This window comes from Euleptes europaea, chromosome 3, assembly GCF_029931775.1.
Source record: "Euleptes europaea isolate rEulEur1 chromosome 3, rEulEur1.hap1, whole genome shotgun sequence".
NCBI lineage: Eukaryota > Metazoa > Chordata > Lepidosauria > Squamata > Sphaerodactylidae > Euleptes > Euleptes europaea.
The window spans coordinates 10,196,648-10,220,395 of record NC_079314.1 but is presented as its reverse complement, the minus strand read 5'-3'; the positions used below and the strand labels follow the sequence as shown (position 1 = coordinate 10,220,395).

Sequence of the window (23,748 nt, the reverse complement as noted above, 5' to 3'; positions counted from 1 at the left end):
AGGACGTATCTATTCCCCTCTCCACTGCGATATAAGGAAAAAGGCATCTCTCTGTGAGAGAGATATATAGAGACTTTTTACAATGAAACCTGGGAATTCAGAGAACCTGCTTAAATTATCATGGCCACACTACAGTGCTATATCGCTATTTTAGGGCCTTTTTTTAAAAAAGGGGGGTGCTCTGACCCCACCGATAAAGACACCCATGACAACAGCACTTTCCCTTGAAAATCCTCATTATTTAAGCTGCATGCGGAAGAAAATAAACTGACTCCACATCTGTAAAAATGCACAGGGGGCAGAAGTGTGGAAGAACCCTGCCCAAACCAGTTCCAATGCTTGTGATTGACTCCCAAGAAAATCAGGAGTAACTCTAGCATACAGAAAAGGTCGGAGTCACTCTGGAATGAAACCTCTTGATGGGTATGTGTAGGAATTTTGTATTATTTATACTGCACCATCAGAGTACATGGGGACTGAGCAGAGTGACAGGGCAAAAACAGTAAAGTCCCTGCCCCCAGCTGCTTACAAATGAAAACAGACAGTGTGTGTGTGTGTGTGTGTGTGTGTGTGTGTGGGAGTTACCAGCAGGGGAGACAGGAAAGAGAGGAGGACATGTGGGGGAAAGACCACTTTCACACATACTTAAACCTTGGCTGGAGTTGCAAATCAGGGGATAAGCCCAAGACCACATGTAGAAGGTGGGTTTGGAGGAGGAATGGTGTGTATGGGTGGCATCACAGAGGTATTCTGGGGTGGGGGGTTGTGGAGCACCGCACACCCTTGGTATGCAGGAATGGAGAAAAGGCAGCAGCAGACCATTGGGTGCCTGAAGGTGGAAGAGCAGAAGGGACAGGAGCAGAAAGAAGGGCTGAAACACCTGGGGGTGGTGGTGGAGGAGGGCTTCTAAGGCCACAGGTGAGGGGGTTGCATGGGGCACAGATGGGAAAACAGTGCAAGGATCTGAGGGGGACAGAGGGGAGGTGGGATTCAGCTGGGTCAGAGAAGACCCTCCAGGGAGCAGAACAGGGATGTTGGCAGCCCAGCCAGATGGGACTAGTGTTGCCAGGTCCCTCTTCACCCCGGGAAGGAGCTTTTTGGGATGGAGCCTGAGGAGGGGAGGGGCTTCAATGCCATAGAGTCCAATTGCCAAAGCGGCCATTTTCTCCGGGGGAACTCATCTCTGTCACCTGGAGATCAGTTGTAATAGCAGATCTCCAGCTAGTACCAGGAGGTTGGCAACCCTAGATGGGACAGAAAGGGGGAGGGCACGCAGCAGCACAGCAAGGCAGAGAAGCGAGAGGGAGCGGAGATGCATAGGAGGAACATGGACGAGAGAGCTGTCAGGGCTGGAGTGAGCAGAAGGAGAGGATGGCGTGTGGCTGCAGGTGGGTGGCCACATCGAAGCGTGTGCCCCCCCCCCCGCACTAGATCACAGTGGTGTACCCACAGACAATCAGCACAGCCTGCAAAACGCTTGTCTAGAAACCAGCCTCTTTGCCATGCTGGCTTGGAATCTGCAGGGATATGTTACATGGGGAAGGATCCGGAACCAGTCTTTCCTACCTGCCATCTGAAGTGGGGCAAGCATCCTCCTGCCTCCACCCCACCCCACCCCACCCCCCTTTTCCTTCTCCTGCATGTGTGGACCTGGCTCTTGTCATGCTCCGATGGGGGGGGGTCAGGCCAGGTTTCACCGGGGGAGGAGGCAGAACTGATAGGGTCGGGGGATGCTCCCCAGGCCCGTGGATTCCGGGGTGATGTCAATGTCTGCGGGGTCCATCAGGGGCTTCAGCTTGAAGTTCTGCAAGATGGTGGTGAGGAAGATGAAGAGCTCCATGAGGGCCAGGCCTTCTCCCAGGCACACCCGCTTTCCTGCAGGGGAAGGAGAGGAAGAGAGCTGCCTCCAGACTCCGCGAAGTGCCTCCGAGGCCCGGTCCTCTGGCCACGCCCCACTGCGCTATGGGGGCCTCGGCAAGGTCTCGTGCAGAGAAAGGTCTTTCCCAGCCCAATTTCTTGAGATGTTTCCCAACCAGACATACTGGGGGATCACAACCTGATCCTTTTACCTGGAGCTGCCGGGAATTGAACCTGGGACCTTCTGCATGCCAAGCAGAGCCTCTACCACTGAGCCACAGTCTTTCCTGAAACATGAGCCCATGTGAAGCTACCTTATACTGAATCAGACCCTTGGTCTATTATAGCCAACTGGCAGTGGCTGTCCATCGTCTCAGGCAGAGGTCTTTCATCTCTGCTACTACCTGATCCATTTAAGTAGAGATGCTGGGGATTGAATCTGGGGCCTTCTGAATGCCAAGTGGATGTTCTCCCAGTGAGCCACGGCCCCTCTCCAAGGGCTTGGGTCTGGCAAACAGAAGGGTAGGCCCAGGAGGTGAAGGGTGTGTCTTACTTGGGATCAAAAATTTACCCTGGGTTAGCCTTGAGTGAATGGCTGGAACAAGGGTAGGTGGAAAAGGCAGGTCAGCACAGTCCAGGTGCCCCAAACCTGCTCCTGCACCTATGGTGATGGTTTAACCCACCCCTGCTCTGCTCTTGTTACCTGCTGAGAAGGCCATAAAGGCGTCGTTCCTCTTGAACTTCCCGTTCTCATCCAAGAAATGATTCGGGTCAAAGGTGTTTGGATTCTTGAACTGCGTTGGGTCGAACTGAGATGTGCACAGCAGAGGGATGATGTTCAAGTCCTGGAATTGGAGCAAGGTGGTCAGTACAGAAGCCCTGCCCAAAGACCCAGGTAGCCCAGCCTCCTGTTTCCCATGAGGGGTCAACAAGGCCCCCACCCCACCCTGAGAAACCCACAGAGATAATGAGCATGCTTAGCTTTAAAAAAATAATACTCCATGGGCAACAGCGCAGCCTGGCCCGGACACTCCTTTTCTATCTCTGGCCCTCCCTTTCACGGCCCATAGCATTCTAAGGTGAGGGACAGGGCCTCTTCTGTGGCTGCCCCATCTTGGGAATGCACTCCCCCTTCACCTGGCATCAGTCAGCTTCTAATTGATTGGTGGGTGATTTATTTTCTCCCCTCTTGCTTTTGGCTGGTTGCTGCCCGTGACTTGACTGTTGCTGTTATGCTGCTATCCTTATGAAACTTGCTTTATAATTTATGGAATTGGAATGTATTGGTATTGGAATAGTGACAATATTGTATTTGATACCTGTTGTTAACCATCTCAAACACTTTGTTGGAGAGGCACTGATAAATATTTTAAATGCATCCACATAACAATAATACTTAACAGTCCTATAATGTACATGTAATGTACTTGGGCCCGGGGAATCTGAAGGACCGTCCTCTCCCATATGTTCCCACCCTGGAATTGAGATCACAGGGAAAGGCTCTCCTGGCTGTCCCACCAATCAAAGAAGCTGTCTCGGTGGGCCTTTTCAGAGAGAGAGAGGGGGCCTTATCAGTGATTATGGAACAACCTCCCATGGTTATGGAACAACCTCCCCAGGGAGGTGCGCTTGGCCCCCTCGCTTTTGATCTTTAGGAGGCAGCTGAAGATGGCTTTATTTAGGACTGCATTTGAATAAAGCAACCGTAAACTGTTATATTAACTTTTGGTTGAATGTATTTTTATGTACTGTATTTTATGTATTTTATATATATTATAAGCTGCCTTGAGCTCTGTAAGAAAGAAAGGCGGATAATAAATGTTTAAATAAATTAAAAGCATAATGAATGTAGGCCAGTATTATTTTGCCAAAACTGAAGACTGGGTGGGGGTCATGGGCAGTTGTGGCAGAGGTGAGATTGCTTTGAACAAGGGATCTCTGAGATCACAGCATGTTTTCTCAGCCATCACACTGCCCCAGCCCCTTCCCCAGTTGTCGTCGACCCCGGCAGCAGGCCTTCTGAACAAGCAGATTCCACGCATGCACCGTAGCTCTTCCTAGACCTGTTCTCCACAAATCCGTCTCTCTTTCAAAGTGATCCAAAGTGAGAAAAACATCGAGAAAGGTCTGGATTAGAACTCAGGAAGGTGACATTCATGTGGTGCTGGCTAATGAGGAAGGCAGGACTGAACCCTGATGGGTCTGGTTTTCGAAAACAGCCCCCAAGAAATCAAAGTGGAGAGATGGGACTGGTTTGGGGAATCCCACAGCATCTGAACCCTACCGTCATGGAATCATGAACGCTCTAAATTTGTGCCGACCTTTGGGAGAGAGTATCCACGGAATTCAATGTCCCGTGTGACTGTGTGGGGCACGCCCATGGGCACGATGTCAGCAAAGCGCTGGATCTCATGGACGACAGCGTCCGTGTAGGGCATCTTCTGCCGGTCCTCCATGCAGGGGCTGCGGTTCACCCCGATCACCTGGTCAATTTCCTCATGGAGTTTTTCTGCAACAAAGAAGAGAGGTTGGCAGTGGCCAGAGGGGCCAACACAGGAGGGATCTGCTAGTAGAGCCTCTGCTTTCCTCCCTACTAGGGGGCTGGGCAGGAGCAGAGATCTGCCAGGGGGAAACCCTGGCGAAGCCCACAAGTGCCTGTGACCAACGCTATCGTGACATTATTTTTAGTCCGTCTTTCTTGCTGAGGCTCAAGGCAGATTACACAGGATAGGTCCATGCTAACAACAGGACGGGACAGCCAATAACATGATTCAGAAAACAGATTAAAATGCAGTGCTATTGAAGTGCGACTCAGAAGTTGCTGATGGACCCAAACCACTAATTGCCAGAAGCCTGAGAGGAGTACAACACCTCCACTTCTCCAGCCTCCTGCTGCCTGGCTTCACACAGGGTTGCCAACTCTGGCTTGGGAAATTCCAGGAGATCTGGGGTTGGAGCCTGGGGAGGGGAGGGTCTTCAGCTGGGTACAATGCCCCACATAGAGCCCACCTTCCAAAGCGGCCATTTCCTTTAGGGTAAAAGATCTCTGTCATCTGGAGATCAGTTGCAATCCCAGATCTCCGAGCTGCACCTGGAGGGCGGCAACCCTCAGCACACTAGAGACCGAAGCTCCATCTACACATTACAAAGTCCTCACGTCCGTCAGGGAACTTTGTGTCATGTGTGTGATGTGAGGTTTGGGCCTACCTGACACATAGGGTTGCCAACCTCCAGGTACTGTAAAAACCAAACAGGGCAGGCTCACAACTACAAGAGTATCAATCGTGTATTCAATGTCACAACAAGTGCAAAACATCAACAAATGATACAATGTGATGAAAATATATATACAGTTCTATACGATATGTACAAGCTCTCTAACAAATAGACACACTGGTAGTTTCTACAGTCAGATGTGAAGCAGAGTCCACTTCGTTAGGTGAGCAAAAGTCACTTCCAAATAGAGAATGTTGCTGCAACAACGATGCGGACAAAGAGCAACAAGGCAACAAGGAAACGCTTTTCCGGATATTTGTTGGCGTTTTCACCATCAAAGCTTCATCAGCCAAATGGAATCACCAAGCAGAGCGAAGAGGCCAGGCGAAGCCGGCTCAACTCAGGACTTCTTCAGCTTGTTCTCCAATCAGGAGTTTAGAAATATAGAAATTTAGAATGCTTTGTATGCTCATGAAAGCTTTGTTCTCTTGCAGAAAGGCGGAAGAGAACAAAGCTTTCATGAGCATACAAAGCATTCTAAATTTCTATATTTCTAAACTCCTGATTGGACAACAAGCTGAAGAAGATTTCGAAACACAACTGGATCGACTTTGCGTTCTTGTCTGATCCACTCGTCCTGAGTTGAGCCGGCTTCGCCTGGCCTCTTCGCTCTGCTTGGCGATTCCATTTGGCTGATGACGCTTTGATGGTGAAAACGCCAACAAATATCCGGAAAAGCGTTTCCTTGTTGCCTTGTTGCTCTTTGTCCGCATCGTTGTTGCGGCAACATTCTCCATTTGGAAGTGACTTTTGCTCCCCTAACGAAGTGGACTCTGCTTCACGTCTGACTGTAGAAACTACCAGTGTGTCTATTTGTTAGAGAGCTTGTACATATCGTATAGCACTGTATATATATTTTCATCACACTGTATCATTTGTTGATGTTTTGCACTTGTTGTGACATTGAATACACGATTGATACTCTTGTAGTTGTGAGCCTGCCCTGTTTGGTTTTTACAATATTGTATTAACAGTGGTTTTTGAGTCCTTTTGCTGCTAACCTCCATGTACTAGCTGGAGATCTCCTGCTATTTACAACTGATCTCCAGCCGATAGAGATCAGTTCCCCTGGAGAAAGTGGCCGCTTTGGCAATTGGACTCTATGGCACTGAAGTCCCTCCCCTCACCAAACCCCGCCCTCTTCAGGCTCCACCCCAAAAACCTCCTGCCAGTGGCAAAGAGGGACATGGCAAACCTACTGACACACCCCAGCTCTTTTCTGTTGGCAACTGCAGCCTGCAGGGAGAAGATGGCCTGATTGGCTACACCGCTGCCATCCGCTGTCTTCAGGTCCTCAGGCCACCCAGTGGAGCTGTGATTGTCTCTGTTGTGAAACGAACATGTAGCCACAGGAGCAGTGAGATTTTACATGGGAGCCAACAGTAGCCAGAGCACAGTCGGCCGGACCAGCAGCTGCATCCGGCAGGCAGCTCAGTGGCCGGCAGTTTGGAGGAGTTCGTGTGAAACACAGCTCAGTCCTGCTCTGCTTTCTTCTCCTCTGACAGCACACAGCCTGACCTGGATGGCCCAGGCTGGCCCAGACTCCTCAGATCTCAGAAGGGGCCGTAGCTCAGTGGTAGAGCATCTGCTTGGAATGCAGAAGGTCCCAGGTTCAATCCCCAGCATATCCAGTTAAAAGGACCAGGTGACAGATGAAGGGAAAGACCTCTGCCTGATTCCCCAGAGAGCCGCTGCCAGTCTGAGTAGACAATACTGTCCTTGATGGTCCAAGGGTCTGACTCAGCATTAGGCAGCTTCATGTGTGTTCATGTGTTCAAGCTAAGCAGGGTCGGCCCTGGTCAGTACTTGGAAGGGAGACCACCAAGGAAGTTCAGAGGCAACGGCAAACCACCACCTTGAAAACCCTGCGGGGTCACCATAAGTCAGCTGTGACTTGATGGCACTTTCCACCACCATCAACAGCTCACACCATTCCTTGTTGCTGCGCATGGCTTGCTCCCTGCTTCCCGCCCCCCACTCCCTTTTCACTTTTTGGCCCTCAAGCTACAAAACAGAACAGAAGAAATGCCCCCATTGTCCTCAAAGTGCGGCTGCCCCACCTGCCCTGGTTACCTTCCACCTCGGGGTGCCTCAGGAGGATGCGCAGCCCGTATTTCAGGGTGGAACTGACAGTCTCTGTTCCCGCAAAGAAGAGGTTCACTGTGGTCTTGGACATGGTGTCCTCGTTGAAGTAGGAGTTGGGGTTGTTCTTTTCCTGCAAAGGGGATGAGAAGTGGCTGTTGGAACTTGCTCATCCGCCCACATGGCAACCCTGGCTTCCAAGGTTTGCTCTGGCTCTTGCGTACCCTTCTGTGAGCTCCAGGCAGCTGGCCTTCAAGGTTCTGTTTCTCAGAAGTTTATGACTGCTTTCTCTCTGTTTGTGTGATAACTGTAATCTACCATGGGAACCAGGCTCGGCTTGGTAACCAACTGTGTATTTGGTTTTCTGTATATGTTCCAACCTGTCTGAATCCCCCCCAGTAGAGTCCTCGTACCTTCCCCTGTAAGTTCCTGCTACTCACCTTATGCTTCCCAAATAAACCAGCCTCTTAGAATACCCTGTCTGGACGTTTGGTGATTGGGATTCCACAGGTGAACTCAGACCTCACACCTTCTCAGAGCTCCCTGTGGGACAGGTGGCCACTGTCATGGGTGCCAAGGGAGGGTACCTGCTGGATTTTGATGAGGAAGCAGTCGATGAAGTCCCGCGGGTTGACGGGGTCCAGCGTTTGCCTGTTCATCTCCAGCCGCTCACCCACAAACTCCGCCAGCTTCAGGTAGTTCTTGTAGATCTGGCGATGGGGCCCTGGAATGTGCTTCATGATCTCTGGGAAGGTGAAGAGCAGCTGCAGCAGCGGGGGGAGAAGGCAGGGGGTTACGGACCACTAGGGTTGCCAGTCCCGCTTCACCACCGGTGGGAGGTATTTGGGAGGTACTATCACCAGCTAGTACCTAAAGGTTGGAACCCTGTGGACCACACCTTAGTACTTAACACCCTATGGACCACACCTTAGTACTTAACACCCAGCACAATAGGATGGGAAGGTAGGGTTGCCAACCTCCACATACTAGCTGGAGATCTCCTGCTATTACAACTGCTCTCCAGCTGATAGAGATCACTTCACCTAGAGAAAATGGCCGCTTTGGCAATTGGACTCTAGGGCATTGAAGTCCCTCCCCTCCCCAAACCCCGCCCTCCTCAGGCTCCACCCCAAAAACCTCCCGCTGGTGGCGAAAAGGGACCTGGCAACCCTACATGAAGAAGAGGCTGGGATTGCATTACCCGCCTTTGCAGTTTTTCTAGGGAGATATCCCAGGAGGCAGGAGCCCTGAGACTCCCCTTCCAGCCTGGGACTCACCTGCCCCCAGGTGGAGCTCATGAGCTTCCAGTTGCTGTTGATGAGGTGCTGCAACATAAGGAATTTCTTGTCTGTGTATTCAAACCGGTTTCCAAAAACCAGGGTGCAGATGATGTTGGATCCAGCGCAGCTCAGGAAGAAGGTGGGGTCAAAGGGCTTACCTGCGGACACAGCAGGAGGTTTGGAAGGATTCTCGTGCAGGAATGGCCCATGGAGCTGGAGGGAGGGGGGCCTCCTGTGCAGGGCTGGTTGGGGGCATCTCCTCCCCTCAAGCAAGCAAGGGGGAGGCCCATCCCCTCCCGGGGCCCTGCTGTCGCCAGCCTAAGCCAAGCTCTTCAGCCACGCCGTTGGCTCAAGTCTAGAAGGGGCTGCAAGGCCCCTCCCATGCCGCTGATGGCTGGGAATCATTGGGGGAGGGGGCTGCAAAGCACAACCTTATGCTTCCCCAGGTGGGTGCCCGGAGATCTGACTGGAAAGCCAGCTCTGGCGGGGAGCACAGAGCACGTCTTTCTGCTGGACGCAGGCCTGGGAATGCTGGGCCGTCAGAGCGGCCACCTTGTTTTCTGTCTTGGCTTCTGGGTCTTTGCCAGCAGCCTCGAATTTAGCGAGTGAAGCTTTTCTGTGCCCACCTGATTTCCTCATGCCCGTCGGCAGTCCAGGACCATCCAAAAGAGGCAGCCACTCCACCCAGGAAGGCCGTTCTGCTGCCACCCTGAGCAGGGGTGCTCAGTCCATCAGGAGAAGAAGACATGGAGGTGGAAAGTAGGTGGCAAAAAAAAAACCTTCCCCCCCAGCCCCGAGGCCAACCTTGGGTTCTGTGGAACTCCTCAATCAGGAACTGGGCCTCCTCTTTGATCCGCTCCTCGATGGACCGCTTCCCCATCCCAAAGTTCTTGAAGGTGGTGATGGCGAACCGGCGCAGCTGCCGCCAGCACTCCCCCGTGCCGTACACAATCCCTGAAGAGACAGCAAGGCGAGGCGGAGGGTCAACCGCGGTGGGCAGCAGCCAAAGCCCTGGCAAGGGCTTAGGCCCACCCAGAGAGGCCGAGGGTCCAGCTGGGGAAAGGGCTCTGGGCAGAGGCTCCACCTGTGGTGCACGTACAGCTGCATCTAGGACTATTAACCACTCCAGCGCTACCAAAAACATGCAGCCCTAATAGGGTTGCCAGGTCCCTCTTCGCCACCGGCGGGAGATTTTTGGGGCAGAGCCTGAGGAGGGCAGGGTTTGGGGAGGGGAGGGACTTCAATGCCATAGAGTTCAATTGCCAAAGTGGCCATTTTTCTCCAGGTGAACTGATCTCTGTAGGCTGGAAATCAGTTGAATTAGCAGGAGATCTCCTGCTACTACCTGGCAGTTGGCAACCCTAGGCCCAAATAGGGTTGCCAGGTCCCTCTTCGCCACCAGTGGGAGGTATTTGGGGTGGAGCCTGAGGAGGGTGGGGTTTGGGGAGGGGAGGGACTTCAATGCCATAGAGTCCAATTGCCAAAGCAGCCATTTTCTCCAGGGGAACTGATCTCTATCAGTTGGAGATCAGTTCTACTAGCAGGAGATCTCCAGCTAATACCTAAGCCCAAATAACCCATTTCCTGTGCAACTTGGGAAGCACCCAAACTCCCCAAGACATGGAGGCTTGGCTATCCAGTGGCTGCTGGGTGGTGGACAGACTCAGCCAGGGCAGCTCTGGGATCTCCTTCCCCAGCCCTGATGGCAGGGTAGGGTTGCCAACTTTGGGTTGGGAAATTCCTGGAGATTTTTGGATGGAGCCTTAGGAGGGCAGCCCTACTGCAGGTTGGCATCCCTACTGCAGGCACCTGCCTCCAATGGCTTTTCTGTGCTGCAGTTCAGCTCCAGGAACACATGGAATACAGCGGAGAGCTCTCTTGAGCATGCACTGAGTGCCCTTCCCTCCTAACTGAGGCTGACAACTGTTCGGCAGCTGGGGCTGGGAACGTGGGATTGGGGGCCCTTGGGGGTGTGCCCACTTCCCCAGCCTCTTGGCCCCAGGCCTTCCCCACCATTGCCTTTGCTCCACATCTGGACAGCAGGGAAGTCTCCGCGGCCACTGAACTCTTCTGCCTTGTCAATCAAAGCCTCCTTGAGCACCTGGTAGCCAGAGAGGACCACGCACGGCCGGGAGCCCAGGTGGAAGGTGTACATTGGACCGTATGTCTTGCTGAGCTGGAAAGAAGGAAAGAGGGGTGGCGAGTGAAGCGGGGCAGGTGGCCCCAAACCAGAATTTTGGAGGGGGGGTTGTGTGTATGTGTTAGGGTTGCCACGTCCAGGATAGGACATACCTGGGGGTTTGGGGGTAGAGCCTGTGTAGGGTTTAGTTTGGGGAATGGAACATCTCAGCAGGGTATCAAATCCACCCTCCAAAACAGCCATTTCTTCCAGAAGAACTGATTTGTGTTGCCTGGAGTTCAGTTGTCATTCTAGGAGATCTCCAGGCCCTACCTGGAGGTTGGCAACCTTAGTGTGGGTACACACATGCACGTGCAGTTGACTGCAGGCAAGAGGAGATTAAAAAAAATGAATATGAGCAGCTCCATGAAATTCAGATGGGCCTAAGAGTCTAAAATGTAATAGAAGACAATAGAGAACACCCCCCAGTTCAGGGCTGCCCCCAGATTTACATTTGGTTACATTTATGATTTATTTTGTACATAACACACTGTCCTTGTACAAATCTGTGGTGAGACCACACTTGGAATACTGTATACAGTTCTGGTCACCACACCTTAAAAAAAGGATATTGCAGAGCTTGAGAAGGTGCAGAAAAGAGCAACCAAAATGATCAGGGGACAAGAGCAACTGCCCTAGGAGGAGCAGTTAAAACACTTAGGGCTGTTTAGCTTGGAAAGAAGGCCGTTAAGGGGAGACATGATAGAGGTCTACAAAATTATGCATGGCATGGAGAGAGTGGACAGGGAGAAGCTTTTCTCCCTCTTTCATAATACTAGGACGTTGGGTCATCTGCTAAAGCTGGAGGTTGAGAGATTCAAAACAGATGAAGTATTTCTTCACATGACATATAGTTTGTGGCAAGAATTTTTCCTTGCCTCTTTCCTGGTTCTTGGTGTAGAATGGGTTTCTCTGTCAGCCTACTCACCAGAGCTTTCCCAGAGAAAGTAATAAGGTAGGGAGGGTCCACACTCTCTCAGCACAACATTCTCACACATACCACTTTGAACATATATTGGTCAAACACACAGATTTATTTAAGTTTTTAAGCAAACATATAGAGCAGGCAGGAAAAGCAAGAATAATTCAGTAAACAGACAAATATAAAAGGTAGCAGACCCACACAAAGACTGACACACTAACAATGACAGTTATCAGAGCGCTCTGAGGTCATTCCACAAGGAGACAGAGATGATCTCTTTCTCTCCTAGGAAGGACAAAGAACTGGGGTTTTGGGTTAGCCTTATGTGTGTTAGACCATGAGAAGGGTCTCGATAAGTGCCCCCTCCCTTTAAATTCCTTAGGATATTAGTTTTCACAAATCATGGCTATAGTTTGTTTAGACCACTGGTTCCCAACCAGGGGTCCGTGGACCCCCAGGGGTCCGCGAGAACTAAATTAAGGTCCGCGAAACAAACTTATAAACTCATAATAAATTAATATTGTCAATTACAAGTACTCTATAATAAAAATATATATTCAAATATTATTCTAAGTTTAATGTTTAACTAACAGTTATGATTAAAGTTTATTTTCAAATTCTCTGAATTTTTATTTTGAACCTTGGGGTCCCTGCACCGAACAAAAAAGTCCTAGTGGTCCCTGGTCAAAAAAAGGTTGGGAACCACTGGTTTAGACGATCCCGTGTTCCATAATAATTTCCCTCAGTGTCGCTCTGATATCAGCTCGTCAAGCCTATCAGTCAATGTTCTGAAAACAATTACTCCCTTAGTGAACAGATAATTTGTTGTCTGTTTTAATAACCTTGCATAAATTTTGGGGCATCCGATGTACATAGGGTGATTAATTACTGGCAAGGCAAGTACTTATGACCCTTTAGGTCAGAGTCCTGATTGGAGCGAAGGTCAGCTAAAAGTCAGGTTCCCATGTGTGGTTTTAAGTTGTAGGTTAATATAGACTATAGATCTATAAATTGGTTTTTCTTAACACAAACTAGTAATACTCAATATGATAATAATATGCAGTGTTAAAAATTCTCGCGACATAGTTAAATTGTGGAACTCCCTGCCCCAGGACGTGGTGATGGCTGCCAACCTGGAAGGCTTTAAGAGGGGAGTGGACATGATCATGGAGGAGAGGGGTATTCATGGCTACTAGTCAAAATGGATACTAGTCATGGTGCATGCCTATTTTCTCCAGGATCAGAGGAGCATGGCTACTATATTAGGTGCTGTGAAACACAGGCAGGATGGTGCTGCTGCAGTTGTCTTGTTTGTGGGATTCCTAGAGGCACTTGGTTGGCCACTGTGTGAACAGACTGCTGGACTTGATGGGCCTGGGTCTGATCCAGAATGGCCTTTCTTATGTTCTTATATAACATCCCTGCTGTCTTTCTATTCCCGCCTCCCACCCCACCATGGGGCTCTCCAGGCGGTTTCAAGTGAATAAAAGGTAATCTCAAGCCCCATGAAAGTATGACAGCAATGTTGAAGAGTAGCAATTAGAGCAATAAACACTTCATAACAGATGAGTTGGGGCTCTGGTGTGAGGCTGTGGACTTCTGCACATGCTCAGAGGCACTCTTGTCTTTAATTGTTCTTTCCCCCGTTTCCACTTTGACCACTAGTTTTAAGAAGCGATTCTGTGAGGGAGGCTCAAGCAAAGATGCCCTCAGATGCTTTGTTGCCTCTAAGCCCAATCCACTCTCCTCCCCTGCCCAAAGCAATGCATGCAACCTCCATCGCCCAAGGGGAAAGAGCTCTTCCTTACTTCTCTCAGGGACTTGATCAGCTCCTTCACATCCACCTGCAGCATGTTGCCAATGAACGGGAGCGGGGTGGGCCCTGGCGGGAGGCCATGGATCTTCTTCTTCAGTAAGAAAACAAAATAAAGGAGGCAGGAGATAGTTGTGGCCAACAGAATGGTGAAGGAGCCACTGGAATCCATCCCGGTGGAGAACTCCATCTCCTTGCGGATCTCCTCGCAGCAGATACGAGAACTGTCAAGTCGCTGGTGATCTTCCCTTATGTTGAACAGGTATATATATAGAGAGAGTCAAGTGGGTTAGGGAAGTAAACTGGCAACTGCTCTTGGCAAACAAATGGTATCTTGTGACCTGGCGTTCAACAACCTCAGCTGCAAATGTTTGCAACTCCCCAGCAGATGTGTGGGGCTTGAGCAAGTCCATTCCTGCACTCGGGGGCAGAATCCTCTCACAGAATTGATTTTCTGATAATCCACCTGCATCTGTTCCACATTTCACGCAGGATGTAGGGTTCCTCAGGGCAACCTATTTTCTGTTCTGGCAATGCATACATCGTGTTGTGGTTGTTGTTCAGATAGCCCTGATAGAGTCCTGAAGAACAATTATTGCAACATGTATTTGGTGTTAATCCACTCCTTACAACAGATAGAACAAGATAACAGGGGCAAAAAGCCCCAAAGCATGGTGGAAACTCCCACCACTAGAACAGCCAGTATCATGGATATATCATCTGAGCCTGAGCCAAAATGGGGCAGGGGGAGGCACGTTATGAAAAAGTTGCTTTCTGCAAAACGTGCCCCTCTTTTGCCAATAGTTCAGGGGGACACACGAAATGGAGTGATGATGGTCTCTCGTTCAGAGTTTAGAGGGAACTCTTTGCTCTGGCTCTGATATGGTCCTCTGGTGTTTTCCCACTTATGTGGCACTTAGAGTTGTCAACCCCCAGGTACTAGCTGGAGATCTCCTGCTATTACAACTGATCTCCAGCCGACAGAGATCAGTTCATGGCAGCTTTGGCAATTGGACTCTATGGCATTGAAGTCCCTCCCCTCCACAAACCCCATCCTCCTCAGGCTCCGCCCCAAAAATCTCCCACCAGTGGTGAAGAAGGACCTGGCAACCCTAGCGGCACCAGGACGTCATCACCCCAGCAACAAGATCCCTGATTGCCTCAATCACGGAGCCAAAAAGGAAAAGAACCTTCTTTATTTAATTTCCAAAAAATGGCACCAAAGCAGCTTCCAAACAGAGTGAAAGTGAAGAAAATGGTTTGGAATAGTAAGGAGAAGGTGTTTTAGAAAGCATTTTGGACACGTTTGAACTTCCCTTTTTGGATAAAAAAAATTTCTGCCCTCTTCCAGGTAAGTGAAAAAATCGAGAATGGAAAAAGTAAGCAAATATCACAAACCCTGACCTTGCCTTGGAAATAGAGTGTGGCCAGAAATGCACGTCAATTCATTTAGAACCCCTCTTCCTATCACCAACAGGAATCGTCCCTCTCAATAGTGGGACTGTCATTCCTTTATAACCGCAGCGCACAAAGATGCCATTCTCCAGATTTGCCATCTAACCAGAAATTCTTGAACAATGATTGGCATCATCACAAATACAGGCTTTGTGGTAGCCAGTTCTCACCTGAACAAGCACCAGGGCTTCTGAGGATAAAAAGCATAATCACTGTCATAATTGACAGGAATGTGCCGTTGGTTTCCTGGGACTGTGGTCAAGAGCAGATTCGATACATGTTTGGTGGCTGTGTCTAAAATTCCATTTGTATGGGAGGGACGGGGAAGAGGGGAAAAAGTAGTGGAGACTACAGACAGTATATCCCCAATGGATCCTCTAGCAGGGTGGCCTAAAGGAACTTGAGATCGAAGCAAGAAGTAGAATGAATGTATTACCAACTGCTAGAATTCTACTTGCTCAGTTCTGGAAGAAAAGTTTTAGAACAAATCATCAGTCAGTCCTTGAGCATTTATAAAGGATGGCTATAATTACTAAGAGCCAGCATGGGTTCTCAAGAACAAGTCATGTCAGACTAAACTTATTTCTTTTTTTGAGAAAGTTACTGCCTTGCTGGATCAGGGGAAAGCTGTGGACATAGTTTATCATGATTTCAGTAAGGCTTTTGATAAGGTTCCACATAATATTATTGTTGACAAGTTGGCAAAATGTACTTTGGATCCTATTACTGTTAGGTGGATCTGTAACTGGTTGACAGATCACAACGAAAGAGTGCTTGTTAATGGTTCCTCATCCTCTTGGAGAGGAGAGTGACTAGTGGAGTGCCTCAGGGATCTGTCCTGGGCCCTGTGTTGTTCAACATCTTTATAAATGATTTGGATGAAGGAATAGAGGGAATGCTTATTAAATTTGCAGATGATACTAAATTGGGAGGGGTAGCAAATACAGTGGAAGACAGAGTCAGGATAAAGGGTGATCTTGACAGGATGGAAAACTGGGCTAAAACAGTTAAAATGAATTTAAATAGAAATAAATGTAAAGTTCTGCATTTAGGTAGGAAAAAATCAAATGCATAATTATAGGATGGTGGAGACTTGTCTTGGCAGCAGTATTTGCAAAAAGGATCTCAGGGTCTTAGTAGGTCAAACATTGAACATGAGACAGCAGTGTGATGCGGTAGCTAAAAAGGCAAATGTGATCTTGGGCTGCATCAACAGAAGTATAGTGTCCAGATCACGTGAAGTGATGATATCGCTTTACTCTGCTCTGGTTAGGCCTCACTTAGAGCAGTTCCTCAGTGGAACAGGCTTCCTCGGGAGGTGGTGGGCTCTTCTTCCCTGGATGTAATGCCAATTGCCACTTTGGGGTCAGGAACCGATTTTTCTCTAGGCCAGATTGGCCAGGGATCCTGGAGGGTTTTTTTTTTTCTTCTTTTTTGCCATCTTCTGGGCATGGAGTAGGGGCCACTGGGGGTATGGGGGGAGATAGTTGCGAATTTCCTGCATAGTGCAGGGGATTGGACTAGCTGACCCTGGTGATCTTTTCTAATTCTATGATTCTAAGAGACTTCAATAATTTAGCAATAGGAAAAGTAGACTTGACCAATCATTGGCCATTTGAAGCTGATGTTGCCATGACCATTCTGCCTCCCCAAAGAGAACCTGACTCAGCCAGGAGGAGGCCATTAGCTCTGCAACGATCAGTCTAAACATTTTGATTAAATCATGATCCAATGTCTTGTTATTTGGCCTCAGCCTTGCCTGGAAGAAAGCACCTCCTGTGCTCTCTGCCTGCAGCTAAAGGCTGTGGAGAAATGCCCTCTACACTGGAACTCACCCCAGTAACTCAGCCCTAGGGACTGCACTCTGCCTGTGGGCTGGGACCCCATTGCCGGCTTGCAGCTAACCAAGAATAAAGGGGATGGGGGTGAGTCTTCCAAGCCCCAAGCACTCTAGCGCTTAGTGATGCGAATGGCTCTGGCTTAGGGTTGCCAACCTCCAGGTGGTGGCTGGAGATCTCCTGCTATTACAACTGATCTCCTGCCAGTAGAGATCAGTTCACCTGGAGAAAACGACCGCTTTGGCAATTGGACTCTATGGCATTGAAGTCTTTCCCCTCCCCAAACCCCACCTTCTCCAGGCTATGCCCCCAAAATCTCCAGGAATTTCCCAACCCAGAGCTGGCAACCCTACTCTGGCTGCAGTAGGACAAAAAGTGTACCACTGTTGAACTCATTTGTTATGAAAGCCAGGTATGACATAAATGTCATTTGGTCAGGCCTGGCCATGTGTACCATAAAATTTAATGCCAGGGACAGGAGATACAAACTTTATTGAAGACACAGGCAAAGCCAATTAATTATATTAATTAAAACTTTATTTTTTTTACATATACATTTTTTTTTACAAATATTTATTTATTTTCCTTATATTTATAGCCTGCCCTCATTCCCTTGGGACTGCAGGGGGTGGGGGGTGGGGTTGGCTGCTTCTGCTGTGGTTTCGCCAAGCCAGATTCGGAGCAGGCCAGATAAGAGCTCTCAAGGGGCGGGATCCAACCCACGGGTCTAGGGTTGCCAGGTCCCTCTTCGCCACCGGTGGGAGATTTTTGGGGCGGAGCCTGAGGAGGGTGGGGTTTGGGGAGGGGAGGGACTTCAATGCCAAAGAGTCCAATTGCCAAAGCGGCCATTTTCTCCAGGTGAACTGATCTCTGTCGCCTGGAGATCAGTTGTAATAGTAAGAGATCTCCAGCTAGTACCTGGAGGTTGGGGTAGGAAAGACTCACAAAAACTGTAAAGTTAGCTTGCATTAAAGAACAGCAATAGGCTCAGCGTTCTAATGACAAATAAGAACACAATTCAGGTAGAAATCTGAATCAACAAGATATATTCAAGCAACGCTCCTAAGGAGCCAATATCACTAAGCAAGAAGGATACAAAATTACAATATTACAATGAATACAAAAGGTGAACAAGCATCAGAAACAGCTGACAGCCAACAGAAGCTCAACAAAGTTGTTAAGGAACGGAATTGCTCACTCCAAAACACAAACGGCTTGTCTTGTCGCAAATTGCTTGGTAGTATCAGGCATAGGTGATCAAGGAAACGCCATCCCAGGTATTCGAGGTGCTTTCATCATGTAAAAGTGGCTTCTTCGGCCAAACAAGCTTGAATTTTTGAATTTATAATCAGCAATAGCTCATATGCTCCCCAGACAGGCTGCTTCTCTCATGGAGTTATTCTTGTTGATTCAGATTTCTACCTGAATTGTGTTCTTATTTGTCATTAGAATGCTGAGCCTATTGCTGTTCTTTAATGCAAGTACCTGGAGGTTGGCAACCCTACCCTCTGGGGACCTTTGTGTTATAAAGGAGAAGGTCTCAGTAGGCCAACGTGCGACTGACCTCTGTCACCGGTGGGAGATGGGCATGGGTGTGGTTGAGCTGTACTCCCTCCTGTTGTGAAATAGGACCTCCTGGCTGTCTTTGGACCAGTCCATTGAGACAAGCTGTCCAAGAAAGCCCGGAGATGACAAAGTAAAGCATTTTGCAAAGCTGTTCAGTTCTTTCGCAAGCTGGTGCCACAAATGGCTTTGCTAGCTCAAATACAAGCTCCTTGCAACATCACCGCTCTCTTGCTAGCAAACTGTACACAAGCTGACTCACTAAGGTATTCATTTGTTTAGTTCTCACAGATTTGTTTGTGCAAGTTTCTGGTCAACGAGCATGGGGAGAGTCACTTCTCCTCCCCATAGAATCCACCCCAATGCTGTGGTAAGTAATTTCTGGGCGCTCCTACCGTCTTCACAACATAACTTTGTGGATGAAGACTATAGGGAGATCTTCCATATCTTGGGCGTTCCCCAGGGCTGTATTTTCCATCCAGATTTGGCAGGGTTAATGCTTCTGCTGCTCGCATGGCCCATTTTGCTTGTCCTGCAGAAGTAGGATTGCCAACCTCCAGGTGGTGGCTGGAGATCTCCCACTATTGAAGTGCCTAGTTGTCTTATAGAGTCCAATGAAGACAACTAGGAGGAGGTTAAAATAAGCAACAGTTCTTTATTTAGCTAAACACAGACCTGGGAGTGAAATAACCCACAATTAAGATGCAGAGTTACTCACCCGAGAAACAAAGGAAGCTCAGAAATATTTATGCATTTGCATGGGGCAGGCCCATGGCTGCTGACAAGCAGATTAATACACAAAAGCACCAATGCACATTAGGTGTCTACTTCACTCTAATTAGCATAACCTATAGATATTGGCCGAAGGTTGTCTCTAAGTAAGTGCTAGGTCTTGTGACCTTAGTAACTAGAAACCACATACCTAAAGATGAAGGTAATTCAGAGCTCTCTACTGGTGAAAGGCCATACCAGACACAGCATGATTTATTGGTTCATGGCTCCCGGATGCCAACTTCCCCAAAGCTTCCATGTGTGTGCATATGAATACATAGTGTTCTAAACCAGCCCTTATATCTGGGCATTACACTATTACAGCTGCTCTCCAGGTGACAGAGATCAGTTCCCAAGGAGAAAACGGCTGTGTTGGCAGTTGGACTCTATGGCATTGAAGTCCCTCCCCATCCCAAACCCCTCCTCAGGCTCCACCCCTAAAATCTCCCGGTATTTCCCAACCTGGAGCTGGCGACCCTATGCAGAAGACTTCTGGTAACGTGCCCCATACCGAAGCTGCAATGAGCAGGCTGCTAGAGGCTTGTAGCTCCAGGCTGAGCTGAGCAACGAAAGCCAGGCGGTGCCTGAGGGAAGAGAGCAAGAGAAGTCTTTAACTCTTCCCCTTCCGTTTCTGTGATGAAATCTGTTGCTGGAGCTGCCTCCCACCCCCACCCCCATGGAGTATAGTTGGGTTGCCAAATTCAGACTGGAAAATTCCTGGGGATTTGGAGAGTGGAGCCAGGGGAGAACAGAGTTTGAGGACAGGAGGGAGCTCTGCAGGGATGAGATGCCAGAGCCTCCAGCCTCCAAAGCTGCTATTTTCTCCAGCAGAACTGATCTGCAGATGTTGTAGTTTGGGGGATATCTCCAGGCCCCGCCTGGAGGCTGGCAACTGTAGCCCCTCCCTCTGTCCCAAGCACTGCCCTTGCCGATCACTCCCAGGGTCACATGACTCTCTGCCATCCTTTTCCCTAAAGAGGGGAGGGTGTTTTTGCTGTGTCAGCAAAAGATTCAGATCTAGGGTGCTGCAGGTGGAGGCCAGGTGGGGGCCAGGCGTGGCTACTGTGCTACTTCGGGGGAGGTTCTGTCCTTGTTGAGCTGGAAAAACTCGGAGTTCTTTGTTAGAAATGAGCAACTGAGCATGCACCAAAATTTTCTGAATGCACAAAGCTGCCGCAAATGGACTTATCCCTGTGACCCATGGCGCTCAGAACTGCCCACTCTGCCGCATAGGAAGTCTCCAGGGCCACAGGGAGAGAAAGGTCATTCCCCTGTTCTTGCTCCCTGGAGGTGGCAGGGATTGGGGCCTTCTGTGCATGCCCTGCAGGTACTCGACCACAGAACCACAGGCTCTCCCAGTCACCCCACAACAGACTCTCTAGGATTGACTGGCAAAGTGATGTTCCGACCCCTGGCAGTAGGGCTGGGGGTGCATTCTCCAAAATGCCCCCTCTGTCCAAATTAACAGCAGCCAACCATGTTCATTTATTTACTTTATTTATATCCCACCTTTCTCCCCAACAGGAAACCAAAGCTGTTTTCATCATTCTTCTCTCCTCTGTTTCAGCCTCACAACAGCCCAGCAAGGTAGGTTAGGCTGACAGTGTGTGACTGGTCCAAGGTTGCCCAGCCAGCTTCCATGGTACGAGTTACCCAGATCTTAGTCCGACACTTTGATCACTACACCATGCTGTTAAGACAAGGCATTAATTTGTGTTGCTTCCGTACAAGCCCCTTTTTCTCAGAACAGACACAGTTTCTTCACTCAGCAGGACTGCTTAGGATGATATAGAGCAACATACTTGCATAACTGGATGTGTGTGTGTGTTAAGTGCCATCAAGTCGCTTCCGACTCATGGCGACCCTATGAATGAAAGTCCTCCAAAATGTCCTATCTTTGACAGCCTTGCTCAGATCTTGCAAATTGAAGACTGTGGCTTCCCTTATTGAGTCAATCCATCTCTTGTTGGGTCTTCCTCTTTTCCTGCTGCCCTCAACTTTTCCTAGGATGACTGTCTTTTCCAGTGACTCTTGTTGTCTCATGACGTGACCAAAATACGATAGCCTCAGTTTAGTCATTTTAGCTTCTGCGGTCAGTTCAGGCTTGATTTGATCTATAACCCACTGATTTGTTTTTTTGGCAGTCCACGGAATCCGTAACACTCTCCTCCAACACACATTTCAAAGGAATCTATTTTCTTCCTATCTGCTTTCTTCACTGTCCAGCTTTCACACCCATACATAGTAATAGGGAATACGATGGCATGAATTAATCTAGTCTTGATGGCCAGTGACACATCCTTACACTTCAAAATATTTTCTAGCTCCTTCATGGCTGGCCATAACTGGATAGTACAGCAATATGTAGCTGCCTGCAGGTAACAGAGGTCGGTCTGGCAGACAAGAAGGTGAAGACTGCGTCCCCCTCAATTAGAAGAAGAAGAGGTTGAAAAGAGTTGACTTTATACCCCGATTTTCTCTACCTTTAAGGAGTCTCAAACTGGCTTACAGTCATCTTCCCTTCCTCTCTCCACAGCAGACACCTTGTGAAGTAGGTGGAGCTGAGAGAGTTCGGCGAGAACTGGGTCATCCAAGGTCACCCAGCTGGTTCCACGTGGAGGAAACCAACCTGGTTCTCCAGATTATAGTCCACCATTCTTAACCATTACACCATGCTGGCTCTCCAGTACAAGGAATCCAGATTCCAGGGTCTCGAGCATATTCTAACTTGTAAGCCAGTTACATTTCAATCTGAGTTTCAACCCCTGGCATCTCCAGTTTAAAGAATCTGGCAGTAGACGATGTGAACAATGTCTGCCCGAGACCCTGGAGAGCCACTGCCAGTCTGAGTAGAGGACACTGATCTTGATGGACAAAGGGTCTGATTCAGGATAAGGCAGCTTCCTGTGTTCAGGTGCACAGCCCCAGATTGTCCAGTCTGGATTGGCATAGTGCTCTTGGGGCACCTGGCCGGAAGCATGTCAGGCTGACCTGGGTGCTGGTGTGCCAGTTCCCTGCACTGCCCCACCCTGCCCCACCCCGTGAACAGTTTCATGCTTTTTTAATTAAAAGGATTATGCAGGGTGAAACTGCTGGCATCCCCTATGTGCCCTAAGGAAAGGGTTTAAAAAACCACTGCGCTCTGCTCCAGAGCAAGAACAGCAACAGGGACAGCAGTGGAGAGAAAGGAGTGGAGAGGAGCAGGCAGAGGAGACAGGCCCCCCCTCTCTCTGTAAAAGGGCAGGGGGCTCTGCAGTCCCCTCCCTCGCAGGAAGAAGCTGTAGGCACCTTCATCTGCCTGCCTGCCTGCTTTCCCTCTCTCCTTTGATGCAGATAAGCTGCCCTTTTGCAGCAGCAAGTCCCCGTCCCCCCGCTACTGCGGCTGCTCCCTGCCACTTGCTTGGATGGAGGGGGGTTCTCCTTTCACTCTTTTTGTGTGTTAAGTGCCATCAAGTCGCTTCCAACTCATGGCGACCCTATGAATCAGTGTCCTCTAAAACATCCTATCGTTAACAACCTTGTTCAGGTCTTGCAAACTGAAGACCATGGCCTTCTGATTTCTTGGTTGCAGTCTACCTTTTGGTTGATGATGGAGCCAAGGAATAGAAAGTCTTGAATAACCAGTTTCCTCATTGTCCACCTTAACGTTGTGTAATTCTCCAGTAGTCATTACTTTTCTCTTCTTGATGTTCAGCTGTAGTCCTGCTTTGGCATTTTCTGCTTTAACCTTCATCAGAAGTCATTTCAAGTCTTCACTATTTTCTGTCAGTGATGTGGTGTTATCTGCATATCTCAAGTTGTTAATGTCCCTCCCAGCTTTCACCCCACCTTCATCTAAATCTAATGCATCTTTCCTTATGATATGTTCTGTGTGTAGATTGAAGAGATAGGGAGATAAAATACATCCTTGTCTGACACCTTTGCCAATTGGAAACCATTCTGTTTCTCCATATTCTGTCCTAACAGTAGCCTCTTGTCCGGTGTACAAACATCACAACAATCAGATGTTGTGGCACACCTTTTTTTAAAAAAAAAGGCCTAGTTTTTCATGATCAACATAGTCAAAAGCTTTACTGTAATCTATGAAACACAAGCTGATTTTTTATGAAATTCTCTCGTATGCTCCAGTAACCAACGTAAATTTGCAATATAAATGCCTCTTCCTTTTCTGAATCCAGCTTGAACATTTGTCATTTCTTATTCCATGTATGGTAACAGTCTTTGTTGTAAGATTTTGAGGATCGCTTTACTTGCATGAGAAATTCATGCGATGATCTGATTGTTGCTGCAGTCTTTGACATCTCCTTTTTTTGGAACTAAAATGTAAATTGACGGTTTCCAGTCTGTGGCCCATTGTTTTGTTTTTCATATTTGTTGTCATATTCTTGTCAATATTTTGACGGATTCTGTTTCTGTGGCTTGGAATAGTTCTGTTGATATTCCATCTGCTCCTGGTGATTTGTTTCTCAGCACAGCTTTCACTTCACTTTCTAAAACTGTAGGTTCCTCTTCAAAAGATTCTTCTTGGAAGGAATCTGTCATCCTTTCATCTCTTTTGTATAGTTTTTATAGTTTATGGTTGTATAGTTCACTCTTATTAATCTTCTTTCACACTTGTGCCCTAATTCAAAATGATTAAAAGCAAACAGACAAGTGAGCAAGTGTACAGACCTTTATAAAGGGATGAGATGGGTGGTGACTTTGCTACAGGG

At 48.6% G+C, this 23,748-nt stretch overlaps 1 protein-coding gene across 1 annotated transcript; it reads right to left on the bottom strand.

Moving 5' to 3' along the window:
• Nucleotides 1-1,693: 1,693 nt before the first annotated feature.
• On the bottom strand, nt 1,694-13,581 carry LOC130474268 (cytochrome P450 2F3-like). Its single transcript, XM_056845810.1, has 9 exons — nt 13,405-13,581; nt 10,509-10,671; nt 9,300-9,449; nt 8,493-8,653; nt 7,803-7,979; nt 7,207-7,348; nt 4,179-4,366; nt 2,561-2,702; nt 1,694-1,875 (listed from the first exon to the last, which is right to left on the bottom strand). The coding sequence occupies exons 1-9, from the start codon at nt 13,579-13,581 to the stop codon at nt 1,694-1,696; spliced, it is 1,482 nt and encodes a 493-aa protein (XP_056701788.1).
• Nucleotides 13,582-23,748: the final 10,167 nt, after the last annotated feature.